Source organism: Pristis pectinata, chromosome 5 (genome assembly GCF_009764475.1).
Source record: "Pristis pectinata isolate sPriPec2 chromosome 5, sPriPec2.1.pri, whole genome shotgun sequence".
In the NCBI taxonomy this organism is placed as follows: Eukaryota; Metazoa; Chordata; class Chondrichthyes; order Rhinopristiformes; family Pristidae; genus Pristis; species Pristis pectinata.
Window position 1 is genome coordinate 6,718,906 of NC_067409.1, and position 24,889 is coordinate 6,743,794.

At 44.6% G+C, this 24,889-nt stretch overlaps 1 protein-coding gene across 1 annotated transcript in view; it reads left to right on the top strand.

The window, feature by feature from the left end:
- dlec1 (DLEC1 cilia and flagella associated protein) overlaps nucleotides 1-24,889 on the top strand; it is a gene marked incomplete at its 3' end in the record, with an annotated part of 153,270 nt that overhangs the window by 41,945 nt on the left and 86,436 nt on the right. The window contains exons 10-14 of the mRNA XM_052016127.1: nucleotides 4,363-4,450; nucleotides 12,146-12,319; nucleotides 15,793-15,929; nucleotides 19,092-19,184; nucleotides 22,436-22,526. Coding sequence (XP_051872087.1) covers nucleotides 4,363-4,450; nucleotides 12,146-12,319; nucleotides 15,793-15,929; nucleotides 19,092-19,184; nucleotides 22,436-22,526 — 583 coding nt within the window. The remainder of the gene's footprint in view (nucleotides 1-4,362; nucleotides 4,451-12,145; nucleotides 12,320-15,792; nucleotides 15,930-19,091; nucleotides 19,185-22,435; nucleotides 22,527-24,889) is intronic.

Below are 24,889 nucleotides of genomic sequence, written 5' to 3' on the forward strand. Positions count from 1 at the left end.
GGAGCACCTGGAGGAAACCTACACTACCGTGCCTGCCCTTGGGAGTTCCATAACTTAACCCAATAACAATAAAGGAACAGGGACACATTCCCAAATCAAGGATGGTAAACTGGTATATTGGTTTATTATTGTACAGTGAAAAACTTTTTTTTGCACGCCATCCATACAGATCATTTCATTATAACAGTGCATTGAGGGAGCACAAGGGAAAACAATAACAGAATGCAGAATGAAATGTTACAGTTACAGAGAAAGTACAGTGCAGGCAGACAATAAGGTGCAAGGCCGTAACAAGATTAGATTGTGAGATCAAGAGTCCATTTTATCGTACTAGGGAACCATTCAATAGTCTCATAACAGCAGGATAGAAGCTGTCCTTGAGCCCGGTGGTACATGCTTTCAGGCTTTTGTATCTTCTGCCATATGGGAGGGGGGAGGCATTTTAAATTCGCTTACTAAACATTATTACAGTGCCTTTTATGATTTCAAAGATTTATCCATCACTCATGTATTAATATTTAAACAAAGTGCTGGTACATATTGAATGAAAATGCAGTGCAAAATCAGGCCACTTGGTCTGTCAAGATGACTGATCTCAACTGGCTGTAAGTTATTTAATGCCTGAGGGAGATTAAGACCACAGCTAAAAGTTTTAAAGATGCTTTTGTGAAACTACTACCCTGGCTTCCCATGGTGACAGCAGTAAAATATGTCAGGGTGTCAGTTTAATGTTCCGTGGTAAGATTCAGTCCTGCTCAGCCACATTCCACAAACGACAAAGCAGTCAAGGAATTTTGGTAGAATATTTGATCCACTTTGACCTTTAGTATTGTTTCTCTTTGGTATTCTTTTCTTGCCAAACCTCCCCTTTGTTCCTTCTTCCCTGAAGTCATTGACTCTTCATTGGGATTATGAGCATAATGCTGAGAGCCTCCTGTAGGATTTGCCATTTCGCTATGTTCAGTGTGACCAGACAAGTGAAAATTGACAGCAACACACAAGATGCTGGAGGAACTCAGTGGGTGAGGCATCATTTATGGAGGGAAATGGACAGTCAATGTTTTGCGTTGAGACCCTTCATCTGGATTGAAAGATAGAGAGGAGATAGCCAGTCTAAAAGGGTAAAGGGAAGGGGTGAAGCAAGAGCTGGCAAGCGATAGGTGGATCCAGGTGAGATGGGATAATAAGCAGATGGAGGAGGAGAGAGTGGAAATAGGGACAGAGGCTGGGAGGTGACAGACAGCCGCAGATGATGGAATCTGATAGGAGAGGATGGCAGAGAATGGAATCAAATAAGGGAGGTGGGGAGGGCAGAGGGGAACAGTAGTGGGAGGGGACCCAGTGGGAGGGGTGTGAGGGTGATGGGCAGATGGAGCGGTGGAAGAGGGGTAGGAAACAGGGTGATGGGGGGCTGGGTTTGGTGTAGGATAAGATCAGATCTTTATTATTCACACGTACATCGAAACACACAGTGAAATACATCTTTTTTGCATAGTGATTTTTGGGGGGCAGCCCGCAAGTGTTGCCACGCTTCCGGCGCCAACATAGCATGCTCATAACTTCCTAACCAGTACATGTTTGGAATGTGGGAGGAAACCAGAGCACCCGGAGGAAACCCACGCAGACACGGGGAGAACGTACAAACTCCTTACAGACAGTGGCCGGATTTGAACCCTGGTCTCTGGCGCTGTAAAGCGTTATGCTAACCACTATGCTACCGTGAACTAGGTAGATGAGGAGGAGAGAGAAAAGGGATAGAGGGGGAGCAGTTTACCGGAAGTTGGAGAATTCAAGCAAATTCAAGTGCAACCTGCTACAGCTCCTTACAGACCGTGTTAGGGAACAGGAGCTGGAGCTGGATGAACTCTGGATCATTCAGGAAACTGAGGAGATGATGGACAGGAATTACTGGGAGGCAGTTACACCTAGGTTGGAGGATGCAGGTAGCTGGGTGACCGTCAGGAGAGGGAAAGAACATAAGAACATAACATAAGAAATAGGAGCAGGAAGAGGCCATCTGGCCCATTGAGGAGGCCATCTGGCCCCTCCATTCAATAAGATCAGGCTGATCTGGCTGTGGGCTCAGATCCACCAGCCTGTCTTTCCCCTTAATCCTTAATTCCCCTACTGTGCAAAAATCTATCTAATTGTGTCTTAAATATATTTAATGAGGTAGCCTCCACTGCTTCCCTGGGCAGAGAATTTCACAGATTCACTACTCTCTGGGAAAAGCAGTTTCTCCTCAGTCAGTTCAGATAACCCCTGTGGCCGTTCCCCTCAATAACAAGTATATCATTTTGGATACTGTTCGGGGGTGGGGGGGGAAAACGACCTACCAGGGCAAAGCCATGGCAGCCAGGTCTCTGGCACTGAGTCTTACTCTATGGCTCAGAAGGGAGGGGAGGAGAAGAGGAGTATCAATTATGGTACATTGGTACCAATGACACAGATAGGAAAACGGATGAGGTCCTGAAGAGAGAATATAGGGGGTTAGGAAGGAAGCTAAAAAAGCAGGACCTCAAGGGTGGTAATCTCTGGATTGTTGCCTGTGCCACACTCCAGTGAGGGTAAGAATAGGAAGATGTGGCAGATGAATGCGTAGCTGAGGAGTTGGTGCAGGGGGCAGGTTTTCAGATTTGTGGGTCATTGGGATCTCTCCTGAGGAAGGTACAACCTGTACAAAAGGGACGGGTTACACCTGAATGCGAGAGGGACCAGTGTCCTTGCAGGCAGGTTTGCTAGAGCTGTTGGGGAGGGTTTAAACTCGGTTGGCAGGGGGATGGGAACAAGAGTATTAGGTCAGATGATGGAGCAGTTGGTATAAAGGTAGATGCATCATGTGGAGAGACTGTGAGGAAGGATAGGATTTACGTGGAATTACGATGTCGTGGCCATTACAGAGACTTGGCTGTCGCAAGGGCAGGATTGGCTGCTTGATGTTTCGGGATTCAGATGTTTGAAAAGGGATAGGGAGGGAGGTAAAAAAGGTGGGGGAATGGCATTGCTAATCAGGGATAGTATAACAGCTGCAGAAAGGGAGGATGTCGTAGAGAGGTCGTCTACTGAGTCAGTGTGGGTGGAAGTCAGAAACAGGAAGGGGGCAATCACTCTATTGGAAGTATTCTATAGGCCCCCCAATTGCCACCAGGACACTGAGAAGCAGGTAAATAGGCACATCTTGGAAAGGTGCAAAAATAACAGGGTTGTTGTCATGGGTGACTTCAACTTCCCTAATATTGATTGGCACCTCCTTAATGCAAAAGGTTTAGATGGGGCAGAATTTTTTAGGCGTGTCCAGGAAGGATTCTTGACACAGTATGTGGACAGGTTGACTAGAGGATTGGCCATACTGGATTAAGTACTAGGCAATGAACCTGGTCAGGTGATGATGGGCGAGCATTTCGGAGATAGTGACCACAACTCCCTGACCTTGAGCATAGCCACAAACAGGGATAGGACTAGATGATATGGGAAAGTTTTTAATTGGGGGACAGCTAATTATGACGGTATTAGGCAGGATCTTGGGAGCGTAAATTGGGAACAGATGTTCTCAGGGAAATGCACAGAAGAAATGTGGAGATTGTTTAGGGAACACTTGCATGGGGTTCTGGATAGGTTTGTTCCACTGAGACAGGGAAAGGATGGCAGGGTGAAGGAAACATGGTTGACAAGAGAGGTGAAATATTTAGTCAAGAGGAAGAAGGAAGCATATTTAAGGTTTAGGAAGCAAAAATCAGGCAGGGCTGTTGAGAGTATAAGGTAGCCAAGAAGGAGCTTAAGAAGGGACTTGTAGAAGGGGACATGAGAAAGCCTTGGCAAATAGAATTAAGGAAAACCCCAAGGCATTCTACATGCATGTAAAGAACAGGAGGATGACTAGAGTGAGGTCTTATGAGGAAAGGTTGAGCAAACTGGGGCTTTTCTCTTTGGGGCGACGCAGGATGAGAGGTGTCTTGATAGAGGTGTATAAAATTATGAGGGGCATAGATAGAGTGGACAGCCAGCACCTTTTCCTTAGGGCAGCAATGGCCAATACCAGAGGACATCAGTTTAAGGTCAGAGGAGGAAAGTTTAGGGAGATGTCAGAGGTAGATTTTTTACACAGAGAGTGGTGCCTGGAACGCACTGCCGGAGGTGATGGTAGAGGCTGATACAATAGGGACATTTAAAAGACTCTTAGCTTGGCACATGGATGGAAGTAAATTAGAGGGTTATGCGCTGTGTAGGAGGGAAGGGTTAGATTGATCAGGGAGCAGGTGTTTATATAGTTCGGCAGAACATTGTGGGCCAAGGGCCCATACTGTGACTGATAAATTTCTTTCATTCTCAAACCTTTTTATCATGTCCGTTATCTTTCTCCAGACAAACGTTGAGCTGCGGAATATGACATCCAGTAGCCGTCACCTCCGAATCATCCCACCAAGCACCACATTCTTTTCTATTGGACTAGGTAAGTAGGCTTTTTAATTTTATTATTTTTCCTGACTGTCGAAGTATAAACAGTTGGACCTTTAAAAATATTAGAATTGTGGAATCTCAGTTTATCATTCCATTAATGGCAGCCACACCTTCAGCTGCCAAAGTCCTGAACAAAGTCAACAAAATCCTCTCTCTCTCTCTCTCTCTCTCTCTCTAATGCACCCTGACTCTCTTTGCCTGGACATCTTGGACATTGTTCACCTGTCCTCATGGCTCCCAATGTAACTCTATCAACTTTGTTTGGCAACATTCCTACAAAGCACATTGAAATATTTTACTGTTATATATTTGTTAATTCCAAAAGCATATTAGAGTAACTTCATTAATCTGGGCAGAGCCTCTATTGGCAAAGTATAGGAGAAATACAGTCTGTTTCTCTGTCTGTGTTAATCATTACATCCATAGATAGGCCCAGAATTTGCAATCAGTGGCAAAGCAAAGGTGGCAACTTCAGTACAAGCTGACCACTGAGATCCAATGACGACTGTGATCTAGGGTGATCCTGCTTTAACATTGCTTCCCATCAGACATTTGTTCTGGAGGATCTTGGTTATATCCAGCAACACCAGTGCCAATAAATGGCCAGTCAGTGAAGAATTCCTGCAAACTGTATGCCAGGAAGTAAGATTTCTTTTCAATGGACATTTTAAATATTTTGCGGTCTACCAAAGACGAGAATGTGCACATGAGTTTCAGTTTTGAAATATCAAACGCAAATGCTATTAAATCAGAAATGATGGAATTTACTGGTTGGAATTTTCCAGCATTTTCTGTTTCCGTTTTTATTTCAGATTTCCAGTAAGTGCAGTTTTTTCTGATTTTTACAAACTTAATTAAAATATAACTTTGCATTATTTTACAATCCATTGGCCCAGATCTTGTGGAAAATGCCAGCAGTTCTGTGTGCAAGTGCCAGCAAGCTTAGGGTTAGCCCACAAGTGTGTACGAAGGCGGAAGTTCCAAATTTCCAGACAGCCGCTCGTCAGGAAACCTATGACCACACTCTGTCGCTGGAGTCCTGACAAGGTCTAATGGTGGACCGTGAAGTTCAGGCAACTCCTTACCATACACATGGAGAGGTCTGCTGAAACAACCTACACCTGGTTAGAACTGGGTATGAACAGCGCCTCCATTCACTTGAGCAGAGGAGATAATCTGTGAGGGACTAAGATGTTAGCTAACTTGTATTCTTTTTGAATTACTTTGGTTTATTTAGATTTTTAAAATATAATTTAGTGTTTGGTTTTAAAAATTTCTCCTAAATTTTAAAGCCCTTTTTAAAAAAATAAATATTTGTAAATTTCTAAATGCTTTGTACAGCTTTACGTATTGGCTAATCCTGTTTTAGCCACCTGTTCCAAATTTTATAGAGTCATAGAGTCACAGCATGGAAACAGGCCCTTCAGTCCAACTCATCCATGCCATCCAAAATGCCACTGTACCACGTTTGGCCCATATCCCTCTAAACCTTTCCTTTCCATGTACCTGTCCAATTATCTTTTAAATGTTGTTATTGTACCTGTCTCAACCACTTCCTCTGGCAGTTCGTCCCATATCATCACCACCCTCTGCATGAAGAAGTTACCCCTCAGGTCCCTTTTAAGTATTTCCCTCTTACCTTAAACCTATGCCCTCTAATTTTTGATTCTCTTTCCCTGGGAAAAAGACTGTGAATTCACCCGATTTATGCCTCTCATGATCTTATACAGCTCTATAACGTTACCCCTCAGTCTCTTATACTCCAAGGATAAATTTCCAGCCTGCCCAACCTTTCCCAACAACTCAGGCCCTTGAGTCTGGCAACATTCTTGTAAATCTCCTTTGCACTCCTTCCAGCTTAATGATGTCTTTTCTATAAACAGGGTAAACTAAAACTGTACACAATACTCCATGTGCGGTCATGTACAACTGCAACATAACGTCCCAGCTCCTATACTCATTGCCCTGACTGATGAAGGCCAGCGTGCCAAGTTCCTTCTTCACCACCCTGTCCACCTGTGATACCACTTTCATGGAACTATGTACTCGTACTCCTAGGTCCCTCTGTTCCACAACACTCCCCAGGGCCCAACCAATTACTGTGAAAGTCTTACCCTGGTTTGACTTCCCAAAATGCAAAATCTCGCAATTATCTGGATTGAACACCATTTGCCATCCCTTGGCCCACTTATTCAACTGATCAAGATTCACCTGTAATTTTTGATAACCTTCTTCAATGTCTACTAAACCACCAGTTTTAGTGTCATCTGCAAACTTACTAACCATGCCTTGCACATCCTCATCCAAATTGTTTATATAATTGATGAACAACAATGGCCCAGCACCAATCTCTGTGGCGGACCACTAGTCACAGGCCTCCAGTCTAAAAAACAACTTTCCACCCTTTGCTTCCTATCATCAAACCCATTATGTATCTGCTTAGCTATCTCTTCCTGGATCCATGTGAACTAACCTTCCAGAGCAGCCTTCCATGCAGGACCTCGCTAAAGTCCATATAGATAATGTCCACCACCCTTCCCTCACCAATCCATCAACATTTTTGCTGCTGGATTGTGATCTGGCCCCACCCCATCCCACTCTGTCCCTCGCAGAATGAGATTTTGGGTTGAAGACCCTGCAAAAGATCAGGGGCTCATTGCTGATGGTGTAGCTGCACCTATCCAGCGAGTTGCCCTCGGGAGATCCTTTCTAGGTAAGTACACTGCTATCCACTGATTCTGAACCTTGGAATTCCAAAATATCTAAGGGTCTGACAATCCACACATTCTATTAGGTTGTAATTACAGCTTCGTAAAGATGACTCCACTGTCTTCTTAGTGTAATTGTAACGAATGCTGAGAATATAACAGCAAAATCTGGACTGTACTAACCCAATGGGTTGCCGATGGGAAATGGAGGATATCCAGTATGTAACACCAGCAGTATTTGGTTATGCAACACCTTATTTATTGTAGTCAGCATCTTTGACTTACTGAGACTAAATGAGTCAAAACCGTGGGCGGCATGGTAGCATAGCGGTTAGCGCAACGCCATTACAGTGCCAGTGATCGGGGTTCGATTCCCGTCGTTGTCTGTAAGGAGTTTGTACATTCTCCCGTGTCTGCGTGGGCTTCCTCCGGGTGCTCCGGTTTCCTCCCACATTCCAAAGGTGTACGGGTAGGTTAATATGGGTTTAAAATTGGCGGTGCGGACTCGTTGGGCCGGGAGGGCCTGTTACCACGCTGTAAATAAAATTTTTAAAAAATTAACGAACTAGAACACACTGCCTGAGAAGGTGGAAGGTGGAAGCAGAGACCCTGACAACATTTAAGCAGTATCTAGAAGAGGACTTGATTTCCCAAAGACAGAAAAAAGCCACAGGACCAAGTGCTGGTAAATTGGTTTATTATTGTCACATGTACCGAGGTACAGTGAAAACCTTGTCTTGCATACTGTTCGTACAGATCATTTCATCAAATCAGTGCATTGAGGTAGTACAAGGGAAAACAATAACAGAATGCAGAATGAAGTGTTACAGTTACAGAGGAAGTGCAGTGCAGGCAGACAATAAGGTGCAAGGTCATAACGAGGTAGATTGTGAGGTCAAGAGTCCATTTTATCGTACTAGGGAACTGTTCAGTAGTCTTATAACAGCAGGATGGAAGCTGTCCTTGAGCCTGGTGGTACGTGCTTTCAGGCTTTTGAATCTTCTGCTCAGTGGGAGGGGGGAGAAGAGAGAATGTCCTAGGTGGATGGGGTCTTTGATTATGTTGGCTGCTTTACCAAGGCAAATGATAGTCAGTATGGATATGGTGGGCTGAAGGGCCTGTTTCTAGGCTGTATGACTCTATAACTCTGTAACAATATCTTTCAAACTAACATCACTAAAAACTGGTTACCTGGTCATCATCAAGTGAAAACAAGTTACCTTGCCATTTATAGGGTCCATAATAGTTTCAGCATTCCCACATAACAAATGTAACTGCACTTCATTAATTGGCCATAAAATGCCTTGGGAGTTCCCAAAGTACAGAAAGCTCAATGTAAACAGATGTTTTTAATGTTCTCTTTCAGAAACGTATGCTGTAAAGATTATAACGAGCTCTATTTTATCAAAGTCTATCATGCTTACTTGAATTTATGGGTGTTAGTCGTAGTAGTGTACATTAATCAACAAACCGCTTGAGGAATTCACTGAGTCAGGCAGCATCTGTGGAGGCAAAGGGATGGTCGATGTTTTGGGTGGAGACACTGCATCAGGACTGAGAGTATAGGGGGAGATTGCCAGTATGAAGTGGTGAGAGGGAGGGGTGAGGCAGGGGCTGGTGGGTGGTTGTGGAACCAGGTGAGGAGAGGGATGGTGGGCAGAAGCAGCCAGGTGGGGGAGGGGGAGGGGTGGAGTTGGGAGGCATCGGCTGCTTGGTGATAGGTAGAGGTAGATAAGGCCAGAAAAAGAGGGGGAAAATGGAGCCAGGTAGGGGGAAGGAAGAGATCAAGGCTGGAAGGTGACAAGTAGAGACACGGAGGCTGCAGAAGCTGGAAGGTGACAAGTAGAGACACGGAGGCTGCAGAGGCTGGAAGGTGACAGTGGAACCAGATAAGGAAGGGATGATGGGCAGGGTGAACATGTCGGCAAGAAGGTAGCCAGTAGATATAGTGATAGGCAGGTGGATCCAGGTGGGGGAGGGAAACTAAACAGGGTGGCGGGGGCGTGGGGTGGTGCTGGGAGAACCTGTGTAGAGCAGAAAGAGAGAGGAAGAAGCACAGATGGTGCAGGTTACCTGAAATTGGAAAATTCAATGTTCACTCCCCTGGGTTGTGGACGACCCAGGTGGAATACAAGGTGCTGTTCTTCTAGTTTGCATCTGGCCTCACCCTGGCAGTGGAGAAGGCCGAGGGTAAACATGTCGTTGTAGGAACGGGAAGGGGAGTTGGAATGGCATGCAACTAGGAGGTCCGGGTGGCCATTACGCACAAAGGGCAGGTGTTCCCCAAAGCAGTCTCCTAGACTACATTTAGTCTCACCAATGTAGAGGAGGTCACATCGCGAGCACCGAATGCAATAGACAAATTTGGAGGAGGTGCACATAAATCTTTGCCTGCCCTCGAGGGGCTGAATGCCCCACCAGCCTCCACATTCCAGCACATCGTGCTTCATCTTTTCCACCAGCTGCAATGGGATCCCACCACCAGTCTCCTCCCCACCTCTTTCTGCTTTCCACAGGGACCGTTCCCTCCTTGACTCCCTGGTTCGTTCATCTCTCCCCACTCACCCCTCCCCACCTCTTTCTGCTTTCCACAGGGACCAATCTCACTGTGACTTTCTGATTCATTCATCCCTCCCCACTCACTGCTCCCTGTCCCCAGCACTTTCCCCAGCAACCATAGGAGGTGTAACACTTGTCCCTCACTCACCACCATCCAGGGACCTAAACGGCCCTTCGAGGTCAGGCAAAGATTCACATGCACCTTGTCAATCTATCATTCATCAACTCCTCTTCCCCTTCCCACACCGACCTATCTGTCCTTGGCATTCACTGCCAGGGTAAGGCTAAACATAAACTGGAAGAACAGCACCTCGTATTTCTGCTGTTCTCCCTGTGATCGCGTGGGTTTCCTCTGGGAGCTCTAGTTTCCTCCCACATTCCAAAGACGTGGGTTGGCAGGTTAACTGCCCCCAGTGTGTAGCTGAGTGGTAGAATATGGGGCGAGTTGATAGAAATATGGGGGGAATAAAAAAAATGGTGGTGTGGACTCGGTGGGCTGTAGGGCATGTTTCCATGTTGTATGACTCTATGATTGCTCATGCAGGATACCCTAAAGGGTAACCACCAGGTCGGATTGGTGGTAAAGAAAGCGAATGCTATGTTGGTATTCATTTCGAGAGGTATAACGTATAAAAGTAAGGAATTGTTGATGAGGATCTGTGGGGCACTGGTAAGGCCTCATTTGGTATTGCAGTTTTGGGCCCCATATCTTAGGAAGGATGTGCTGATGTTGGAGAGGGTTCAGAGGAGACTTACAAGGATGATTCCCGGAATGAAAGGGCTTACTTATGATGAGCATTTGTCGGCTCTTGGACTGTACTCACTGGAGTACAGAAGAATGAGGGGGGACCTCATAGAAACGTTTAGACTGTTGAAAGGGCTGGACAGAGTAGATGTGGCTAAGTTGTTTCCCTCGGTGGGTGAGTCCAGGACGAGAGGGCACAGTCTTAGAATTAGAGGGTACCAGTTTAAAACAGAAATGAGGAGAAATTTCTTTAGTCAGAGGGTAGTGAATTTATGGAATTCTTTGCCACGTACAGCTGTGGAGGCCCGATCATTGGGGGAATTTAAGGAGGAGATAGATAGGTATCTAATTAGTCAAGGTGTCAAGGGATATGGGGATAAGGCTGGAAATTGGGGCTAGATAGGAATAGTTTTCGTTTAGCTCATGGAGCATACTTGATGGGCCAAATGGCCTACTTCTGCTCCTTTGTCTTGTGATCTTGTGATCTTGTGAAAGAGTTGATATCTGAAAGGAAGATAAAAACAGATTCTAAACAGAAACAGATTGGATGTACTAAAAAGAATGCAGGCTATGGTGGAAGTGATGAGGAATGGGACCAACTAGATAGTTTTTGACGTACTAAATCCTTTGGTCCTCTGTGATAATATGACTCTGTATTGGTATTGGTTTATTATTGTCACTTGTACCAAGGTACAGTGAAAAACTTGTCTTGCATACCGATCGTACAGGTCAATTCACTACACAGTGCAGTTACATTGAGTTAGTACAGAGTCCATTGATGTAGTACAGGTAAAAACAATAACAGTACAGAGTAAAGTGTCACAGCTACAGAGGAAGTGCAGTGCAATAAGGTGCAAGGTCACAACAAGGTAGATCGTGAGGTCAGTCCATCTCATCGTATCAGGGAACCGTTCAATAGTCTTATCATAGGGATAGAAGCTGTCCTTAAGCCTGGTGGTATTTGCTATCAGGCTCCTGTATCTTCTACCTGATGGAAGAGGAGAGAAGAGAGAATGACCCGGGTGGGTGGGGTCTTTGTTTATGCTGGCTGCTTCACCAAGACAGCGAGAGGTAAAGACAAAGTCCAAGGAGGGGAGGCTGGTTTCCGTGATGCATTGGTCTGTGTCCACAATTCTCTGCAGTTTCTTGCAGTCCTGGGCAGAGCAGTTGCCATACCAAACTGTGATGCATCCAGATAGGATGCTTTCTCACTGCCTTGGTGAAGCAGCCAGCATAATCAAAGACCCCACCCACACAGGTCATTCTCTCTTCTCTCCTCTCCCATCAGGCAGAAGCACATACCACCAGGCTCAAGGACAGATTCTATCCCTGTCAAAGGGGACATACTGAATTTCTTTAGCCTCCTGAGGAAGTAGAGATGCTGGTGAGCTTTATATATATGGATTCACATAGACACCAGTCTGGATATGCAAAGCAGAATTCTTCACTGAAGGACATTAGTGAACCAGATAGGTCTTTACAGCAAACACGAACTTTTTTTTGTAGTCATCATTATTAAGACTAGTTTTCTTCCAAAATTTCAAATTATTAACTAAATTTAAATTCCACAGCTACCATAGTGGGAACGAACTAATGTCTCTGAGTCGTTAGTTGAGGCCTCTGGGTTACTAGTTTGGTAATTTAACAGCTTTGCTAACTCTGTCCTATCAAACAGGTAGATTCCCAGGAGAAGGTGGGCTTGTTGCTCCAGGAATGAGCTGCCAATACACAGTTCGGTTTGCTCCTGACTCCCCGGCTGAATACGAGGACTTTCTGTTGGTAGAGACACAGACGCCATATCCACTTGTGATTCCTATTGAAGCCAGAAGACCTCCTCCAATACTAACAAGTGCGCAAGTTACTTTTTCTGAAAGGATGGGTGGGGAATATGGGAGATTTCAACAACAACAAAGGAATTCTGGGGGCAAATCCCTTCAGTAATGTCGATGAAAAGAAAGCACACAGACCATAAAAGCAGATAGGTGGGAGACCTGATGGGAATTTATAAAATTATGAGAGGCATAGATAGGGTAGACAGAGTCTTTTTCTCAGGGTAGAAATGTCAAATACTAGAGGGCATAACTTTAAGGTGAGGAAGGAAAGTTTAAAGAAGATGTGTGGGTTAAGTATTTTACATAGAGAGTGGTGGGTGCCTGGACCAGGCTGCCAGGGGTGGTGGTGGAAGCATGTATGATAGTGGCATTTAAGAGGCATTTAGACAGGCACATGAACATGCAGCAAATGGAGGGATATGGATTATGTGCAGGCAAATACAATTAGTTTAATTTGGCATCATGTCCAGCACAGACATTGTGGGCTGAAAGGCCTGTTCCTGTGCGGTTCTGTTCTATGTTCTCAATTCACCTCCTTTATTTCGCAAGCAGTACAGCTTGCTGTTGCTTACAATTGTTTTGGTCTCTTCCTCCTTGTCTGTTGTATCCACGAGGACGAACATTTCACATCTCAGTCTTTCAGCAAGTTAGAATAAAAATAGGACAGCAGTTCAGGCAGCATCTGTGGAGAGAGAAACAATGTTAATGTTTCAGGTCAATGATCCGTCATCAGCACTGAGTACAGAAAGTTGTAGGGAAGGGAAGGGTGTTAGTTGCATCTGACCTGTCTGGCAGAGATGTAAATAGAATGAGGTATATGAGAACAGAGAGTAAGAAAAACTGCTGGAACTGTGAGATGCAGAACACAACACCTGCTGTAAATCTGAAATAAAAGCAAAGACCAGAAATACCCAGAAGGTTGGGCAGCATCCATAGGGAGAGAAAACTGAACTAACGCTACAAGTTGATGATTTTTCATTAGAACTGAAATAAGATGGAACATTGCTGGAAATACTCAGCTGGTCAGGCAGCATCTGTGGAGACCCTTCATCGTTCCAATATTTTGATTTTTTGATTTTTTGATTTACAGTGTGGTAACAGGCCCTTCCGGCCCAACGAGTCCACACCACCCATTTTTTTTAAAACCCAAATTAACCTACCCGTACGTCTTTGGAATATGGGAGGAAACCGGAGCGCCCGGAGGAAACCCACACAGACACGGGAGAACGTACAAACTCCTTACAGACAGCGACGGGAATTGAACCCCGATCGCTGGCGCTGTAATAGCGTTGCGCTATCTGCAGGGTTTTTTTTTGATTTTCATTAGAAATGGCCATTTTTAAAACAAACTGGAAAGGCTGGTTATCTGAAATTGTTGAATTCAATATTGAGTCCTGAAAGACTGCAACATGTCCAGCTGGAAGATCAAATACAGTTCCTCAAGCACATGTTTGGTTTTGTTGGAACAGGTAAAAGGCCCAAAGGCAGAGTGGTCAAAATGGCAGTGGGATGGAGAATTAGAGCGACCTTATAAAGTTACATTTGGTCCTCAGTGAGCAGAGTGCTCCGTGTTAGAGGGTTGTAGGATAGGATCTTATAAAGCTGGGAAGTAAAAAACTGTGGATGCTGGAAATGTGAAGGATAATTAGAAAATGCAAACTAGGCAGCATCTGTGGAGAGAGAAACAAAAATAAGTTTCAGGTTGATAATCTTTCATCAGTCCTGGGACTCCAGCGTTTTCTGTTTTTATTTATAAACTGGAGTTGGTACTTTCCAGCTTTCTCTTTTATTTCGGATTTCCAGCAAATGCTGTAGTCAGAGTCACACAGTTCCAGGGTATTTTTCTCCTATTTCATCTCCTTCTATTTACCTATTCTCTAGACAGACCAGTTGCAATTAACAAGCCTTCACCATTATTTGCAACACAATGTCTCTTGATCTCCACCCTATCACAGTCATTCCCTTTGTTCTGTCCACCCCTCCCTCTTCTCTGCAACTTAAAACATATTGGATTTCTAATTTGTCCTAGTTCTGATAAAAAAAGTATTGACCTGAATCATTAACTCAGTTTCTTTTCCCATAAATGCTGCCTATACTGTTGTCTATTTCAAGTTAAAAAACCAAACTGCTGGAGGAACTCAGAGGGTCAGACAGCATCTGTGGAGGCAAATGGACAATTGATGCTCTGGGTCGAGACCCTTTATCTGGACTTAAAGATAGAGGGGAGATCGTCAGTACAAAAGAGGTGAGGAGAATGAGTGGGGCAAGAGCTGGCAAGCGATGGGTGGATCCATGTGAGGAGGGGTTGATTGGCAGATGGAGTCAGGTGGGGGAGGGAATGGCGGAGATAGCGACAGAGGCTGGGAGGTGATAGGTGGAGGCAACAAAAGGCTGCAGGTGATGGAATCTGATAAGAAAGGAAAACGGAGAGTGGAACCGGATAAGCAGGGAAGGTGGGCAGATGGGAACAGTGGAGGGAGGGAATAGGGGAGTACGAGGAGTGTGTGGATGATGGGCAGATGGAGTAGGTGGGGGAGAGGAAAGAAACTGGGTGATGTGGGTCTGGGGAGAATGGGGTTTGTGTGTGAGACGACCCAGACAGATCAGGAGAGAGAAGGGGAGAAAGGGGGAGCAGGTACCTGAAACTGGAGAATGCAATGTTCATGCCTTTGGGTTCTAAACTGATTCCAGTATCTACAGTCTCTTGTGTCTTCATGTATTTCCAGTATGCTGTTTTTAAGTTTTCTGTACAGACGATATTTAATGGAGCAGTTTTGCGTTATGTCTCTTCTAGTATTCCAGATATTCTAATTAATTTACAGAACTTCCACAAATTTTCAAATAATTCACTATGTTTGAAGCACTGTAGGAAGTACCTCAGAGACATGATATACACGCAGGTCCAGCTATTTAATAGATAGCAGCCCAGAGTTAAATAAAACAAGTTCAGATAACAAAGAAACACAGGGTCTGCTAAGGCCACTGACGCAGCACTGTGACTGCAATGACATACAGCAGTCAACCTCTCTGTGGATATAGCAACTTCTACGTATGCTGCAGCTTGTAGGTTTCGTCTGGTCAAAACACTCTGGATCCCACTTCTGGCTGTAAACCTATTCACCCCTGGTGTCCATAACTCTGGTTCTGACTGCACATCGAGCCCACACTCTGGACCCCGGTTCTGGCTTCAGATCTACCCACATTCCTGACCCCAACTCTGGCTCCAGCCACTGACCCAGCCCATATTCCTGACCTCAGCTCTGGCTGCAGATCTACCCACAGTTCTCACCCTGACATTATGCACCCACAGACAGTAAGTTTGTTGGAAATGGGGACCTAGTGTAATGTCAAGAATAGCTCTTGGATTTTAGTGTGATCAAAACCCACTAAATAAACACCAGAAGTTATAAGCATTAAAGCATAATCATGCCTTTTGAGATTCCATTATATTATGAAGAGTAAATTTCTGTTTCTTCTTTTTCATATCCAGTACCTGGTACTTTAGACTGCGGATACTGCTTGGTGGGAGGAGTGAAGTTCACAGAATTCTTGTGCAAAAATGAAGGGTACAACGCTGGCTGCTTTTGTATAATGCCTAAGAGAATGTGGCCAACAACAAACTTCAGGGTGAGAATTCTCCATTATCTGAGTGAACAGAGCTGGGAAAATCACAGAATGAGGGCATAGAAGTTGGGAAATCTTGGCCGAACCTCTGTCACAAGTGGTAGACCTTTGTTACATTCCCTATATTGCATGTGTGTGTGTGTTTTCTTGAGTAAGGAGACCAGACCTGTACATTATACTCCAGGTGTGGTCTCCCCAGGACTCAATGTAGTTTCAATAAAACATCTTTACTGTTATATTCAAGTCATCTTGCAATGAAGAGCAATTGATAATTAGTTTATTGTTGTCACATGCACCGAGAAACAGTAAAAACTTTGCTTTGCATTTCATCCATAGATCATTCCAAACATAAGTACATCCAGGTAGTACAAAAGGAAAAACAATAACAGAATAACAGAATATAGTGTTACAGTTATTGAGTCAAACAGCATGGAAATGGGCCCTTCAATCCACTGAGTCCATGCCAGCCATCAAGCACCCGATTATACTAATCCTACATTAATCCCATTTTATTCTCCCCACATTGCCACCAACTCCCCCCAAATTCTACCACTCACCCACACACTAAGGGTAGTTGACAGGGCCAATTAACCTACCAACCCACTCATCTTTGGGATGTGGGAGGAAACCAGAGCACCCGGAAGAAGCCTGTGCAGTCACAGCCACACAGTGTGCAAAAGCCACACAGATAGCATCAGAGGTCAGGATTGAGCTCCGGTTAGAACATAGAGCATAGAACAGTACAGCATGATACAGGGCCTTCAGCCTACAATGTTGTGCCGACCTTTAAACCTCGCCTAAGACTATCCAACCCCTTCCTCCCACATATCCCTCCATTTTAAATTTCTCCATATGCTTATCTAGTAATCTCTTGAATTTGACCAATGTACCTGCCTCCACCACCTCCACAGGCAGCGCATTCCATGCCCCAACCACTCTCTGGGTAAAAAACCTTCCTCTGATATCTCCCTTGAACTTCCCACCCATTACTTGAAAGCCATGCCCTCTTGTATTGAGCAATGGTGCCCTGGGAAAGAGGTGCTGGCTGTCTACTCTATCTATTCCTCTCAATATTTTGTACACCTCTATCATGTCTCCTCTCATCCTCCTTCTTTCCAAAGAGTAAAGCCCCAGCTCCCTTAGTCTCTTAGACCCTTAGTCTGGTTGCTAGACCAGTGATGCCCTCCAGTCCAGACAACATTCCTGTAGATCTTTTCTGCATCTCCTCATCTTTCCTGTCCTGTGGCAACCAGAACTGCACAATGGTTGGTGGAACTACATGTGGGGCAAGGAGGCTATCAGAATGCTAGTGAGGAAGGCATGGGAGGAGTTGCTCAATACCAGGAATCAAGCCCTGAGGGCCTGTATACTATGTCACAAGCTCAGTGACTCCACACACAGTTGAAACTGGTGAATGCAACATACCCTATAGAGTTGGGTAGGTACTGACCGCAGATCACCCATGGGTGGGGGTATTAGAACATGAGGTCATTGAACACAGAACAGGAACAGGCCTTTCGGCCCACAATGTTGTGCCGAACTCATTAAACTAGTAATTAAATGCCGAACTAAACTAATTCCTTCTGCCTACACAACAAGGTAGAAGGACAAAACCAGAAGGTCATGTTGGGCGTGTCTTCAGTCCCAGAGAGAAAAAAAAGGAAAGGAACAAAAATCTGAGATGGATAACTGATACAGACTGAGAAATCAAGTCACCTGAAGTTGTAGAAGTCAATGTTGAGTCCAGAAGGCTGCAGCGTGCCCAGACGGAAAAAAAAGAGATGTTGTTGTTCAAGCTTGCTTTGGGCCTCACTGTGACAGTACGGGAGGCCGCAGACCAATAAGCCAGAGTGGGAGTGGGATGAGGACTTAAAGTGGCGGGCAACGGGAAGCTCAGGGTCACCCCTGCGGATTGAATGCAGATGCTCCACCAAGCGATCTTCCAATCTACGTTTGGTTTCTCCATTGTAGAGGAGACCACATTGTGAATACTGAATGCAGTACACTAGATTGCAGTCCACTTCTACCCAGTTTTGTTTCCTTCCCAGTTCTGACGAAATGTTGACTCTATTTCTCTATTGCAGCCTGACCTGCTGACCGTGACGAGCATTTTCTGTTTCTGTTTGAGACTGCCCAGGTGGTGTTGTTTCATCATGCCAGTGGTTTGCTCTAACGATGACCAAGGCAGACTTCAACCCAACCGACCAAAAAGTGGTCTTACTCAGACATCATGTACCTGTTTCCATCTGTGATTGCCCCATCTGGGGATTGCTTCCTGCTGTCACTGGCTTCAATAATTAATCAGAGTTTTTTGGCCCATATGCCATTGCAATATTTAGCTGTTAGCTCATTCAGTATAACACATTGGTGGTCACCAACCGCACTGATGAAATTAAACATATTATTTCTTTGCAACAGCAAACAATCCACTGGAGGAACTCAGCGGGTCAAGCAGCATCTGTGAGGGGAAAGGAATTGTCAATGTTTTGAGTCAAGACCCACTGAGTTCCTCCAGCACATTGTTAGTTGCTCCAGATTCCAGCATCTGCAGCCTCTTGTGTCTACATATTATTTCTTTGGTCCCCTTCCTGAAAAAAAAGATATAGTAGCATTGGAGGAAGTCCAAAGCAGATGCACCAGCCTAATTCCCAGGATGAGAGGGTTGTCCTGTCAAGAGAGGCTGGACAGCTTGGGTCCATATTCCTTCAAGTTTAGAAGAATGAGGGGTGACCTTATTCAAACATATAAGATCCTAAGGGGGGGTGTTTGATAAGGTAAATGTTAAGATGTTTTCACCAGTGGGAGAGTCACGAACAAGAGAACATGGCTACAAAATAAGGGACTAATCCATTTAAAACTGAGGTGCATAGAAATTTCTTTTCTCAGAGGTTAGTGAAACTCTAGAATTCTCTGCCCCCCAAGGATGGTGGAGGAGATACTATTAGACATATTTTAGGTGGAGATAGAAAGCTCGAGGAAATGAGGGCTATGGGGAACTGGCAAAAGGAGTTGAGGCCAGCATAGAACAGCCATGATCATGTTGAATGGTGGGACATGCTTGAGGGGTCTGGTGTTCTACACCGTTCCTATTTTCTTGTGATCTTGTGATGTTGTTCCAAGCACAGCTCTGGATCTGACCAGTCTATGTCTTTTTTCACTCCACAGAGCGTGGCAGTAGCTGGTTTTCTGGACATAACTCCATTTGCAGTCAGGCCAGCAGTGTTTGAGCTGCAACCAGGCCAGGCCCTGATACTGGAGGTCAGTGGGTAAACTGCCTGCCCCGATATGGTGCAGTTATAAGATATCTTTTATTAGTCACATGTACATCGAAACACACAGTGAAATGCACCTTTTTTGAGTAGAGTGTTCTGGGGGCAGCCCGCAAGTGTCGCCACGCTTCCGGCACCAACATAGCATGCCCACAGCCATTTAAGCTGGGAGGTGGTTAATTAAAATCTGAAAGGGTTTGGGTTTGGGAAGGAGCAGTGAAATGGCGATGAAGGGGTAGCTGCAATATGTTGGCAGCAGCAGCAGCAAGGTCACAATGGGCCAAGGCAGATTTGTTATATAATATAAAGCAGTGGTCAATTTTTCCAATGGTTTCTTGTTCATTGTCTCAGAGCTTTCACCCTCTGTTAACTTAAGCTTGACCAAAGCACTGCACAGCAGATCCTGTTCGCCCCTCAGCCTTGTGCATACTAACGTACATTGCCCTCAGGTCCTTCAATACCTTAATTTTCTATTTATTCATTTTTTAGGGGGATTTGAGTGTCACTGGAAGGGCCAGTACTTATTGCCCATCCCTAACTGTCTTTGGAAAGATAGTGACAGTGAAGGACTGGCAACGTACTTCCAAGTCAGAAGGATCTGTGACTTGGTGCTCCCATCTGCTGAAAACTTGCCCCTGACCTTCTCAGTGGTAGAGATTGCAAGTTTGGGAGGTGCTCTTGGAGTAGCCTGGGTGTATAACAGCAGTGCATTTTGTAGGTGGCACACACACTGCAGCCACTGTCTGCCAGTGGTGGGAGAATAAGTGTTCAGGGTGATGGATCATAGAGTCATACGGCACTGTAACAGGCCCTTCAGCCCGACTCATCCATGCTGACTGAGATGCCTATTTATGCAAATCCCATTTTCCTGTATTTGGCTATTCCTTTCCTATCCATGTACCTGAACAAATGCTTTTTAAACATTTTGATTGTATCTGCCTCGACCACCTCCTCTGGTAGCTTTTTCCATATACCCGCTACCATCTGTGTGAACAACTTGTCCATCAGATCTCCTTTAAGTACTTCCCCTCTCACGTTAAACTTCTGTCCTCTAGCGTTAGACACACCTGCCCTTTGAAAAAGACTGTCACTATCTACCCTATCTGTGCTCCTCAGAATTTTATAAGCATCTGTACGGTCACCCCTCAGCCTCATGTGCTCCAGTGAGAACAATCCCAGCCTATCTAATCTCTCCTCATAACTAAAGCCCTTCATTCAGGCAACATCCTGGTGAATCTCTTCTACACTCTTTCTAGTTCTACCACACCCTTTCTATTGTGTGGTGACCAGAAACCTGCGCAATATTCCAAGTCTGTCCTAGCCAATGTCATGCATAGTTGCAACATGATGTCCCGTGTCCCAACTCTTATGCTCAATACCCTGCCTCTGAAGGCAAGCATTCTAAACACCTTCTTCACTACCCTATCCGCCTGTGTGGCCATTTATAGGGAGCTATGAACTTGCACCCCAAGGTTCCTCTGTACATCAACACTTCTAAGGTCCCTGTTACATATACAGTATGCCCTGCCAGTATTAGATGACTCACAATGCATTACTTCACACTCGTCTGGATTAAATTCCATTTGCCACTGCTCCGCTCAACTTTCAAGCTGATCTATGTCCCTCTGACTCCTTAGGTAACAGGACCTCACTGTCTGCAACTCCACCAATCTTTACGTTGTCAGCAAACTACTTATTAGATCACAGTCATTCTCATCCAAGTCATTTATATATATGACAAACAACAAAGGTCCCAGCACTAATGCCTACAGTACACCACGGTTATAGATTTCCAGTCAGAGAAACAACCCTCCACCACTACCCTCTGCCTCCTATCACAAGCCAAGGTTGGATCCAGTTTTCCAAAACACCTTGGATCCCAGGTGCCTTAACTTTCTGGATTAGCCTACAATGTGGGACCTTATCAAGCTATGCTGAAGTCCATCTATGCCATGTCTACCACCTTGCCTTCATCAATTTTCTTCATAACCTCCTCAAAAAGCTCAATCAGATTTGTGAGGCAGATTTCCCCATGCACAAAACCATGCTGACTCTCTCTAATCAGTCCCAGCCTTTCCAACTGATCATAAATCCCATCCCTAAGAATATTTTTCCAATTGTTTACCCATTACTGACATAAGGCTCACCAGCCTCTAGTTTCCTGGGGTATCCCTACCATCCTTCTTGAAGATAGTAACAACATTAGCTACCTTCCAGTCTTCCAGTACCTCACCAGTGGCTAAAAATCTCTGTCAGAGCTGCAGCAACCTTCTCCTTTGCTTCCCATAATACCCTGGGAAAGATTTCATCAGGTCCAGAGGATTTATCTGCCTTAATGTGCATCAGTATCTACAACACTTCCTCTTTCCTGATAAACAAGTTCTAGACTATCAGTATCCACCTCCCCTAATTTTCCATCTTCTGCGTCCATCTCCCCGATGAATACTGACGTGAAGTATTTATTCAGAACACTGCACAAATCCCCTGGCTCAACACAATGACTACCCTTTAGGACCCTGAAGAGATGGGGCATCAATCATGTGGACTGTTTTCATCCTGGGTGGGTGTCACGGGGAGTGTTATTGAGACAAACGGAGAGTGTTCCATCACACTCCTGGTTTGTAGATGATGGAATGGTTTTTAGTGTCAGTGGGTGAGTCACTCACCGTAGGATACCCTGCTGCTGACTTGCTTTTGTAGGCAAAGTATTTACGTTACTTGTCCTGTTTCTGGTCAATGGTGCCTCCCCACCCCCACCAAGATGCTGATTATGGAGTCTCAGCAATGGTTGTGCTATTGAACATTAATGATGGATGGTTTGACACTCTTGTTTGAGATGGTCATTGCCTGGCATTTTAGTGGCACTTGCCCGTTCCTTAATTTTAGAGTTCTCCTTCTCACATTTGAATCCATTTGTGGTGTTGTGCCACCCAATTCTACCCCTATAACTTCCAACCTCTGGTTTCTTCACTTTTCTTGTCTTACCCATCCCTAATTTTCGTCACTGCATTGGCAACTGTGTCTTCAGTTCTTTAGCACTAAGCTCTGGAATGACTTCCCTCATAAAGTTGCTACTTTGTTGGCCAAGCTTTATCACCTGTTTTGATGTTGCGTCATGAGCCTTGGTGTTAAATTTGTTTGAATACATTTTGAAATTTCTGGACACTTGTTTGAAGGACTGATGTTTAAATTTCTGGATGTTTGAAAATGATGATTTATTGACCATTTTTAAATTTGTAGGTTGCTTTCCTTCCATCTGCTGCAGAAACCTTCTCCCAAACTCTTACCATGGTTTGTGACAACTGCCAAGTGAAAGACTTTGTACTAACAGGTAAGCAAATGAAGAGTTTGTGATCAATAACATTTTACTGCAGAATAAAGGGTACTTTATTTTTTGGTGTGCCAGCATTACCATTTAATCTAAGTAGGGCCATTCAGCATCACCTCGGTTTTGCAAGATCTACGGAAAGGTTGACTGCGATTGTATTGTTTGTTGTGAGAGTTAGTTAAAATGTATGCAGTCTATGGAAGGACAATTATAGATGGTAAATTGGTTTATTTTTGTCACATGTACTGAGGTACGGTGAAAAACTTTGTTTTGCATACCATCCAAACAGATCATTTCATCACATCAGGGCATTGAGGTAGTACAAGGGGAAAACAATAACAGAATGCAGAATAAAGTGTAACAGCTACAGAGAAAGTGCAGGCAGACAATAAGATGCAAGGCCATAACAAGGTAGATTGTGAGGTCAAGAGTCCATCCTTATCATATAGGGAGCCGTTCAATAGTCTTATAACATTGGAGTAGAAGCTGTCCTTGAGTCTGGTGGTACGTGTTTTCAGTCTTTTGTATTTTCTGCCCGATGGAAGGGGGGAAATGAAATAATGTCCAAGGTGGGTGGGGTCTTTGATTATGTTGGCTGCTTTACCAAGGCAGTGAGAAGTGTAGACAGAGTCCATGCAGGGGAGGCTGGTTTCCATGATGTGCTGAGCTGTGTCCACAACTCTCTGCAGTTTCTTGTGGTCCCGGGCAGAGCAGTTGCCATACCAAGTCGTGATGCATCCAGATAGGATGCTTTCTATGGTGCATCAATAAAAGGTGGTGAGTGTCAAAGGGGACAAACCAAATTTCTTTAGCCTCCTAAGGAAGTAGAGGCGCTGTTGAGCTTTCTTGGCCTTGGTGTCTACATGGTTGGACCAGGACAGGCTATTGGTGATGTTCACTCTGAGGAACTTGAATCTCTCAACCCTCTTGACCTCAGTGCCATTGATATAAACAGGTGTGTGTGCACCGCCCTCCTTCCTGTGGTCAGTGTCCAGCTCTTTTGTTTTGCTGACATTGACGGAAAGGTTGTTGTCATGACACCATGTCACTAAGCTCTCTATCTCCTTCTTGTACTCTGACATTGTTACTTGACATATGGCCCACTACAGCGGTATTGGTATTGGTTTATTACTGGTTCATCTGCAAACTTGTGGACAGACTTAGAGTAGAATCTGGCCACACAGTCATGAGCAATATATGTTAAAACTGTTGAAGTGCTAGTACCCTGAAAAGGAATAAAAGGAAGTTTCTATGTGGGCTGGATTATATACATTCCATGGAGGAGAAGGTTAAATTGTATGATGTATGGATGAATGGATTAGATTGTAAAGAGTCAGTGGAAGAATGGGATGGACTTCATGTGGTCCACTAAAGGTTGTGTTAGATTGGACGTGGTTTACAGAAGAATGGGTTACATTGTAGATATTTAATTGGAAATGTTGGTTAGTTTTCTCTGTGCAGTGAGTAATCAATGCCTGGAATGAATCTGTGGAACCATATCCTGGTATGCACTTATACCCTCAGGGGAGAGGGAGAAAAATCTTAACCTGTGGTTTGTACAGTTTGTTCATCCACAACTTTTGCAATCAACCTGAGGTCCCATACTGTTGAAAAGTTGGACCAGGCAAGGGATGGAAGTGAATTGTTTGCCTTGGTCAGTTGTGACACAACAACAGGTATTGGCTCAGATCATGTCGATCCATAGCTGGCAATTCTGTAGAGAATGCCACCTAACCTTGAGAAATGATGAATATAATGGAAGCCGGAAAGAACTTAAACAAGGAATCAGGAGGGTTAAAATGTGCCACAAAATGCGAGCAGGATTAAGGAGAATCCCAAGGCATTTTATACATACACCAATAACAAGAGGGTAGCTAGGGAGAAGGTAGGACCATTCAAGGACTGAGGGAATATATGCCTGAAGCTGGAGAAAGTGGGCGAGATACTAAACGAGTGCTTTCATTGGTATTCACCGTGGAGAAGGACATGGAGGAGAGTGAGACCATCAACTCAGTTACTTCGTTCAAATGAATGAGATTGCACTGTCAGGGCAGGAGGTGGAAACAGGTAGAATAGCAATGTTTAAGAGGCATTTAGACCAGCACATGAACAGGCAGGGGACGGAAGGATATCGACCATATGCAGGCAGATGGGATTAGTTTAAGTTGGCATCATGGTCGACACTGACATCACGGGCCGAAGGGCCTGTTCCTGCGCTGCATTGTTCCTTATTCTTAATTGGCAAAACTGATCAACAAGATCATTCAGTTGTGTTGTGTTAACTGTAAGGAGAGGTTGGTCAAACTTTGATTGTTTTCTCTGGAGCTTCTGAGACTGAGGGGAGACCTGATAGAGGTTAATAAAAT